Below are 9,496 nucleotides of genomic sequence, written 5' to 3'. Positions count from 1 at the left end.
AATTATTAGTGGTGAATTAGTAGAAAATCAAATTTATGTGAGAGAGTTGGGGTTTTTGAGAGGAAGAAGAAGAAGAAGAAGTGAAAAAAAAACTTGGATTTTGAATTTTGAGATTTTAGTGACCAAAATGTGTGATTCAAATTAGAGGTAGACTTCTATACGAGGTTTAATTTCTTTTTATAAGTTGAATCTGTCAAAAATTGAATTTTTAAAACCCAAATCTACTGAGCAGAAGAACAGTTCGGCTGATAACTTTTCAGCCGAACTTCACTCTGTAACTGACGAATTTAGGTTCGGCTAATTCGAACAATATCTAGCAAAGTCGTATTAGCCGATCATAGTGCTTCTCTAAATCATACATTAGGTTCGGCTCAAAATTGATACTCCAAGATCAGCCGAACTGATCTTCTGAAAACCCTAATTTCATCTTTGAAATCATATTCTATCTATCTATCAAACAAAATAAAATCAATCAAAAACAAGATGGGTTTGTTACAGATACATTCTAAAATACATCTAAGAGCAATTGAGATTTGGATTTCGCACTCCAACGTCGCTCACTTCGATTCGTGTTTGCTTTGCTTGATCAATTTCTTGATTGAATTGGAGTCCAAGATGTTTAAGTTTAAAGTTTATTTTGATTTTTGATTTTAGGTTTTTGAGGATAAGGGCACTCTAGTAATTTAAACTATTTAAGGATATACAGGTAATTGCACTACCTTTAGAACACCCCTTATAAATCCACCCTAGATGGTATAATGAATGGGTATGTCTCAAAAAGATTGAGTATGCCTCAAAACAGGTTTTTTTTTTCTTTTTTTTTTTTTTAAACAGCCTTCAAATTGGGCTAGGTCAAGTAAGCCCATTTAGTAACACACTGCGAAGCCCATTATCACCGTTCAGATCTTCTTCCTCTTACTCTTAAAACTGTAGCAACCCCAGTTTGAGCAGAGTAACCACACCACTTCACCAGTCTTTCAGTAAGCTGCTGGTGTAGGAGTAAAAAGAAAACCTAATTTTACCATCTTTCATTTTCTTTTTTCTTTTCCACTGATTCATTAATTTCGTTTTCATGAAAAACAATTATACAGACAAGACATATTAAGGTATTTATTATTCCTAGGAAGCAAATAATGGGTTTACATCGATCTCCAAGTGCTTCCATGAAATATTATCTTCCTCCTCAGGAACTTCTCGATGATCTTTGCAGGTCTGTCACTCCCTTCCATCCTACATTTATGAAATTAGCTTTTTTTTTTGTTTGTTTTTTTTGAAAAACAATGTTTATCATAAGATCTTAAATCGAATCTATTGCATTTGTGTCCAAAATTGTGATATTTTTGGCAGTCGATTTGTTTTGAATGTTCCAAAAGAAGACTTGGAGTCATTTGAGAGAATCTTATTTCTCGTGGAGCAAGCACATTGGTTCTACGAGGACAATTCAGTTGTACAAAATCCATCACTCAAGTCGCTATCTCTGAGGGAATTCACTTCTCTAAGTATCCTTTGAACAACGTTTTGGGGTTGTCAACAGAATTTGGCACAATGAAGTTGACTGCATGCATAGTTGATTGTTATTATTTGTTCTTATCAATTGATCTTAATCATCCTTAATAAAGTTAGTGTTTAATAGCTGTGCTGCTCTCAGACCATATATTGCACATATAGATGATATATACAAGGACTTCACCTCTTACAAGGTTCGAGTTCCAGTAACTGGGGCAATAATCTTGGATGAATCTTTTGAGCGGGTCAGTAATATAGTTTTCTTATTGAAAGCTTCAACATTTGAAGGAAAAAAACTGCTGGTTTCTTAATGGTTTGACATATTCAACTTGCAGTGTTTATTAGTTAAGGGATGGAAGATTGGAGCAAGCTGGAGTTTTCCTCGTGGGAAAAAGAACAAGGATGAGGAAGACAATACGTGTGCCGTCCGAGAGGTAAGAAAATTCACCCCAGTGAAAATTTTCTTAATAAAATGACTTCGAGCCTTTCTGCTTCTCATGTGGTTGGTTCTTTGATGATTGAATTCGTCTTTCATTATGTTTTAAGTTTGTCTTCTGTCTTCTGCTACGAATGAAGGTTTTGGAGGAAACTGGCTTTGATATATCAAAACTTCTGAAAATAGATGAATATATCGAAGTTACAATAGGAGAACAAAGGGTGCGGCTTTACATAATTGCTGGTGTGAAGGATGATACTGTCTTCGCACCTCAGACAAAAAAGGAGATCAGTGTATGTGTCTCTCTCCTCTATCTCGCCGCATTCCCTTTAAGCCTTAAAGATTGATAAGCTTGTTTAGTACTTCTTTCCGTTTTCTCCAGCTCCCGGATCATCCTATTTGCTGATTTATTATTTTCCAGCTTACATTTCGTGAAGTAGAGTATAATATTTTTTGCTCGATAGGAAGCGGGGTATATACATAATTGTGATCTTCGCTGAATGCAGGAGATATCATGGCACAGGATTAGTGACCTCCAACAAGCAGGCAACGAAGCAATGTCTCGCGGGGCGAACGGCCTAAAGCTCTATATGGTTGGTCCTTTCTTAACGTGAGTATGCTGACCAGTGACACCAAATTTTGGTATATTATTGGTGGTCTTGTTTGAGTTGCAATGAGATTCAAATTCATAACTTCCATGCAGGTCTTTGAAATCGTGGATTGCATCACATGCACCTCCTGCTACTCAAAAGTCAGAAACGTATTTTAAAGGTTCCCCCCCATCCTTTCTTATCTGAAACGTCTTGTTTATGTTCGTCCTAGATACTGTTCCCTTATTTTCTCTTATGAGATGTTGTCCTCTTTAGAGGAAAGAAGGGCATTAGTTGATTTCCATGTGACTTTGTTGATGTTCACGGGATATATTTGTCTAGGAAGCTTAGGGAACGCTACAAACGGCTCGACAGGAGCAACTAAGAAAACAAAGAACAACCATTTGATTCAGCTTGGATTTGAATCTCGCCAACCTGACACCAGACCCGGAAGAAGCTTCCGAAGCTTCAAACTCAATTCATCTATGATCATACAAGCAATGGAAGCTTCATTCTCAGCCTAACTCCAAAACTTGGCCTTTAGGCATCTTTGTTTCGGTAAATCCTGAAATAAGTCTAATAAATTAAGATGGGTTCTTCTTTCAAAAAAAAAACAAAAAAAAAACAAAACCAAGAAGGTTTTTTATCCCCAGCGGGGGTGACCAATTCTGGAACACTTCTGGATGCCATGGGGTATCTCTTGAACCAGGAAAGCAGAACTATTTTTTCTGTTCCATCTATCTTTCTGGTTGGAAGTGCATTTGCCTAACACATGTATTTGCTCTCATCAGAGTAACTTATACTTAGCAAAGGTTTAATCGTTGTTGTTTTTGTGGCCTTCTCTTTATATATCTTTATGTTTTTATGCATTTCAGCTTTGCTTTGATCCGTTATGCCCTTTAATTGTTTCGGTACAGTAACTCATCATAGGAAAAGAAGAAGCATATTGGCAAAATATATTATTATCGCGTGCAGCGGGATTGGACAAGAGATTTTTCTCTTCTTAATGGCTCTTTAATTTTTCTCATGTGATTAGATTAATGACAGACACCAATGAGCCAAATTTTCTTGATTACAGCGGTACCCTTTCACTTTACAAGCATTTAAGATGTGGTAGACCAATCTTCCCTCAATGCAACACGGTTTTAGATACAAGATAGCATGCCTGCCCTCCAAATTTCTGAAATTTTGTTTTGGCCAGTAAAAGGAAAAGAAAAAAATTCTGACGATTTGAAATTTCATATAGTATTCACTTCCGAATTTCTGGAATTTTGTATTAGCCGATAAAATGAAAAGAAACAAATTCTGACGATTTGAAGTTCAAATACTATTGAAGCCTGTAACAGGGTACCTTTTACAAAAGTTTAAAATATGGAAGGAAGAAAAGAAAAGAAAAGAAAAGAAAAAAACTCAGCATATAAATATAACAACTTAAAAAATATATACATATATGTTCCTAATCCTCCAGAATTCTGTCAATTCAGATTTTCAGCTGCTCCAGGTCCTTCCTAGTCGCAGATTCAGAATGCTCAATACCAGTAATATTTTGAATCTCCTCTATATGCAGGGATGACCTGGTAAATGGCCGAGGAATAAAAAGTATTGGTGGTCCATCTCTCCGTATTGGCGGAGCAGCAAAAACTGGCACAACGTGCCTAACATGAACTGACGGGGAAATACACAAAGGTGGCGTCCCAAGTACTGGAGGTTGGTTTGTTCTTGGGGGAAGAGGAGGTGCAGAAAAAACTGGTACTGCATTTCTCATCGTCACTGGTGGTGCCATTCCGTGATATGATGGCCTGAAATGCCTCGTAGGAACAAAAGGTGCTGCACCTGCAGCAGGTAACTTCTGAGGACGGTATCCACAATGGTCTGCTGATGATTGGGAACCATCAGTCGCAGCAGTGGGAATAGGTCTAATTCGTTGAGCCTGTCTTGGGCGGATTAAAGGGAGAATCTTTGATGAAGTAACAGGAAGAGGCTGAGATGATCGAGTGCTTTGCATCGGAAACTTCGCTGTGCATGGTGATTGTTCATTTACGTTTGTCATTGCTATCTTTTCTTTCAGACGGTATTTCAGTAGTGCTCGAGCTACTGTAATCTGTTCCAGCTCATCATTGATCTCTTTCTCAAATGCTGAATTCACAGCTTGTCGTGTCACTACCAAGACAAGAATATGTCAGCTCAGATGGAGGGTCATGTGGCCACAAATGGAGTGGAGCTCATACAGCTATTTTGCTCGATCAACAACACAACTTGGTTTCAAATTGCACCTCTAACTGGCCAACCATGGAATTACCAAACAATATATGATCTTTTCTCCAAAAAACTTTTAACTGTGAAACATATTCAAGAAGAGTAATCCACATACAACTAAAGAATGTTTAGTTGTAAGTGACAATATCTAGTTAATGGTAGGTTCATCTATACCTGTACATGTTGTGATAAGTTAAGTGTATTTGACACCAATATATACTTTTAGGCAGGGGGGCTCACATTGTTTAAGAGATGACCATGCTGCCATGGCTGCATTCTTCTCGGCCTGCTTCTTGTTCTTTGCTGGTTCACCTGTAAATGCGATTCCAGCAAGCTCAACCGTGCAGGTAAAGACAGGTAGGTGTCCAAGGCCTGATCTGGTGGTTGAATATATTGGAAGTGATGCTCCAACTCTTTGTGCAATTTCCTGTAAGAGGTTTTTGTAAACTCCTGTCTCATCCTATCCAGAATACCCAAAATAAATGAATTAGCATCTACATAATGTGGAAAGACTAATGAGTGATACTGCTGACCAACTTTTCAGAATGTAGTATGTACACCGCGGGATAGACTACCACTTTTCTTGGCCATAACGGGATAAGTTGATATTTTGTATAAGGTAATAGTATCAACTATGGTGGTTGAAGATGAAGAATTAATTTACAAAACAAGCACATATATACAAACTGAAATTGACTTTCCTCATTTCCATTTTCAATCTTAATATGAATAATGTCTCTTTAACTTCGCATCTTTACAAAATTTCATCCCCAGGACATCTCGTACTCAATTGTCACCCACGCCTTTCCATGTATTTCCTAACAAGCTTCTCTAATCTAATGGAAGATCATCATCATAGAATCACAGGCATGTCGTCATTTTCTTTTGTACGGCCATAGGTGGTGGTGATGGGCTAATAAGTAGTTTTCTTTAGTACTAGTATTTATCAACATTTCAGCCTGGTTTACATGAGTTGATCATTAAACACTAAAATAAACCTCGATCTTATTAACATTCACAAATGATTTCTGGACCATAAAAATTCTCTCTCGCTTTCACCCAGTTAAAGATTCAAGCATTTGAAATGAAATAACATGAAAATGATCAAAAACTTACTCACCAGGATCCTAGCAGCAAGGGAATGAGATGGACCTCTATTAGATAAAGAATTAAATGCAATTTCAGCAGCAGAATGTTCAGCTTGTCTTAATGTTGTACAAAAATTTGGACTCTCAAATACTTCACCATTAAAATTAACAGTAGCTTTGAATCTTGGTGCATGATCTGGTCCTTCTCTTATACATATATATGATGGCAGATTAAAACAACTTCTTTGTGCCAGCTCTTGAAGCTGGTTTTTATACATCTCTTTCTCTATATATTCCTAAACTCAAAATTCAATTTCAATGGATAAAAAACCACAAAATCTCAATGAAAAACTGCATTTCAAGATCAAGAAGCAAGATCAGATCAAGAATCTAAGAGAAATGGAATCGGGAACGATGAAAATTAAACAACTGAGTATGATTCCCCGGAGGGATCGAGGTTTTAGGGTTTTGTGGATTTGATTAGAGATTGAAAGAAGAGAGAGAAAGTTAGTATTCATAGAGAAGAAAACGAGGAAAAGAAATTAAATAATTTGTAAATGAGAAAAGAGTCTACTCTTTCATCATCATCTTCATTCAATGTACTCATCATCTTCATTCAATGTACTAATGGTAAGAGAAGACTGTTAATTAAGTACTTAATTAGCTAATTAATACTCCTAGGTACTAAAGAGTATTAATTATTCATTATAATGCTGGTCAACTATATGGAGTTTGGCCGTATGGCCACCACATGCTCCTATGGTATTTGCATAATGTACAGGAGCGCGACTATGTGAGTAGTGTGGAGTTTGTGGACCGGCAATAAAACCACATGCCCCTATGGTTTTCAAATCCTCGCATATTGTACTGGCAATAAAACTCGGTGGATGTGAACACCAAATTTTCCGAGGCTGCTAATGGGGTGCTAGGTTTGGTGGGGGCGTATCAAGCTAAGGGAAAATATGTTTTGTCTTATATGGAAATATGTTTTGTCTTATTATAGTTTTGGTACACCCACCCTAATGTGGTACCCTAGTAATTTTGAAATTTTCAAGGTTATTAACATCCTAGCAATCAATTAGTTGGCTTATTACATTTTCTTCTTATAAATTTGCAATACTAAAAGGATTGTTGCTTAACTTGTACCTAATATCCAGAATCAAAGGCTGATGCTCCCACGCTACCTTCTGGGGAATCCATCTCAGTTTGGACATTAACTGCATCTGCAACCAACGGTGCATCCATTTCGAAGCACGCATGATGAATTCCAAGCTCCTCTGCCCACTCCATTGCTAGCAGTAATCCACCACACTCAGCAAGCTCTGGCTCCAGGCATTTGTTTGCATATATAAACCTTCCTTGTTCATAAACACCTACAAGATTTTGAATGATTAACTCGTACAATGTTCATGAGTTTTTTTATTTTTAATATGATGCATCGCAACAAATTGAGTAAAAAGGGGTCTCTTGTGGACCAATGATGCTGAGTTGTCGAGCTTGGATGAGTGTGATAAGTTCATAATTTACTATATTTTTGTTATCAATTCCATGCTTGTACTTGCTATGTTCCTTCATATTACCTTGTATTACTCTTGTTTTCTTTTGTTTATCTTATTTAGGTAGAATCATCTAAAAAGAGCGAAAAGATGCCGAAACGGACATAAACGCGAGCGTGGACTAATAACCAGGAGGAAGTCGACCAAATTCAGGAGTATTCAACTCTATGTTATAGAGTATGAAGAGACGAAAAGAACGCAAAAATAATGAGGTCATTCCGAGTTCGTATGCAAAAGTTATGAGATCAAGCAGGGACCAATCCCTACCTACATCGAGAATAGGGTAGGACCAATCTCTACCTCCAAGAAGTGACGAAAATACTTGCAAAAATTGAATTTCTTAGTTCCGAAGTATTCCCAAACCCTAATATTCATAGGGATATTTAAGGAGACTTCCAAATACTTTTCAAGAGAGTTCCGAACAGAGATTTTATCAAGAGACTGAAGTGGATAAAAGAAGACAAAGAGAGAAAGCTAGGGTTTTGGGTTCTTCCATTACCGAATTTGTTTCTCTTTGATTATTTCTTATGTATATCATAGGTCTTACTAAATCCATGACTAGATAAACTTCTATTTGATGAATTTTAAGTTCGAAACATGTTTTGATTTAATATATGAATCTATTTTGATTTCTTCACAAGATTATCGATTGTCTTTATCATTACTCTAGTTTATGATTGACTGATTAATTGCTTTAGGTGGCCAACTAAACTGATCCCTTAATTTATCTATTACTAGTAACAAGTTGTGAGACAAGTAACAGTCGAACAACCTATACACAAGTAGAAACCGTGAGACCTTGCAGAGGGATTCTGTGGAGCAATCGCGAATAAAGACGACACTAGTATGTGGACCTTGATCTAAGAGTTTAACCGCTAGGATTGACCCTAAATTCATAAACCTTAAAGCATCTGACCGGTAGGCGAAAGCTTCTGTATCCAGTGGTAAAAGAAATTTTTGGGATAACACTGCTCTAGCTGTTATTATACGGTCGTGATAATATGTGATTAATGACGAATAGATAATTATATTACTTTGATGAATGTTTAATTACGAAGAAGGATTCATCGGTCATACTCCTCATCCTTGATGACATCTTTATTAATTGCTTTATTATTTTGTTTCCTTTATAACCTATAAACAAAAACTCCCATTTGTGACATTTGACAACTGAAAACTCCATGCTCTTCGTGGGAATGATCCTTGCTTCTATTATATTACCAGTTAATTGTGTGGAAATAAGTGATTTAATTTTTTGCACTCACGACACGCATCAGAGTGGAAACTGTTGAGTTCTGTCTCCTCTTCATAGTTTTTCCCGTGCCATCATTCAAAAGATGAATAAGTCTGAAAGTTCCCACTAGATTTGGTTTTATATCTTGAAAAACATAGCAACATCTTGCTTTCCATATCTCCCAAGCCATATTATCCATATTTACTATCCAATCATCATCCATTGTAGACATTATGTCAATAAACTAACTCTTTATCCAATCAGCTAGCTATATTATTTCCATCTCTATGCACTATGAATTTCTCATGGGACAGACGTCCAAACTTCTCTATAAAAATGACACTCTGTTAGGATGTGTGTTAGAGCACAGCTCGGTTGAACCCACCAAGCGTTGGTATGTCAAGTTAGTATTATTCTGATGACCTTAAGAAAGTAGAGAATTAACGATTGCAACGAAGACATCATCCTTCTACTTGAGGTAAGTAATACTGACTTGAATTGTTTCCATTCCTAACGTATATTTCAAGTTGTATTATATTGAAAACATAACATGCGAAGATTATTTATAATACTCTAGTGATTAAACTTGGTCATATCATTATGATCAAAGTGTCAAAGAATTATATTGAATTACGAAGTATGACGCTTATCTTTTGAATTCCGTAAATATGATATCAACATAATCTATGTATTTAGTTACTTGATTATGTATGGGATATAGATGTGATTTCATCCTAGAAAACTATGTATTATTACATTGGTTTAAGTAAGTAGATGTATGAACTTGTTTCATAATTAAAGGGGAAATCATAAGTGTGTTAGTCCAGTTC

At 36.4% G+C, this 9,496-nt stretch overlaps 2 protein-coding genes across 5 annotated transcripts; one reads left to right on the top strand and one right to left on the bottom strand.

Annotated features, from left to right (window-relative positions):
* Positions 1-973: 973 nt before the first annotated feature.
* On the top strand, positions 974-4,263 carry LOC113298591 (mRNA-decapping enzyme subunit 2-like). 4 transcript variants are annotated; one of them, XM_026547371.1, is made up of 10 exons: positions 974-1,210; positions 1,348-1,499; positions 1,624-1,751; positions 1,842-1,940; positions 2,083-2,091; positions 2,131-2,235; positions 2,449-2,552; positions 2,646-2,713; positions 2,875-3,090; positions 4,100-4,263. In XM_026547371.1, exons 1-9 carry the CDS (start codon positions 1,134-1,136, stop codon positions 3,054-3,056), a joined length of 924 nt encoding a protein of 307 aa, XP_026403156.1. In that variant the 5' UTR covers positions 974-1,133; the 3' UTR covers positions 3,057-3,090; positions 4,100-4,263. The 4 variants fall into 4 exon arrangements, with proteins under 4 accessions (XP_026403156.1, XP_026403154.1, XP_026403157.1 ...); XM_026547369.1 differs by having other exon boundaries at positions 2,083-2,235; XM_026547372.1 differs by lacking the exon at positions 2,875-3,090 and having other exon boundaries at positions 2,083-2,235.
* On the bottom strand, positions 3,837-6,528 carry LOC113298590 (double-stranded RNA-binding protein 6-like). Its single transcript, XM_026547368.1, has 3 exons — positions 5,909-6,528; positions 5,029-5,248; positions 3,837-4,692 (listed from the first exon to the last, which is right to left on the bottom strand). Exons 1-3 carry the CDS (start codon positions 6,152-6,154, stop codon positions 4,013-4,015), a joined length of 1,146 nt encoding a protein of 381 aa, XP_026403153.1. The 5' UTR covers positions 6,155-6,528; the 3' UTR covers positions 3,837-4,012.
* Positions 6,529-9,496: the final 2,968 nt, after the last annotated feature.

Source organism: Papaver somniferum, chromosome 7, assembly GCF_003573695.1.
Source record: "Papaver somniferum cultivar HN1 chromosome 7, ASM357369v1, whole genome shotgun sequence".
Taxonomy (NCBI): domain Eukaryota; kingdom Viridiplantae; phylum Streptophyta; class Magnoliopsida; order Ranunculales; family Papaveraceae; genus Papaver; species Papaver somniferum.
The sequence above is the reverse complement of the archived record's forward strand: the minus strand, read 5'-3'. Positions and strand labels throughout refer to the sequence as shown.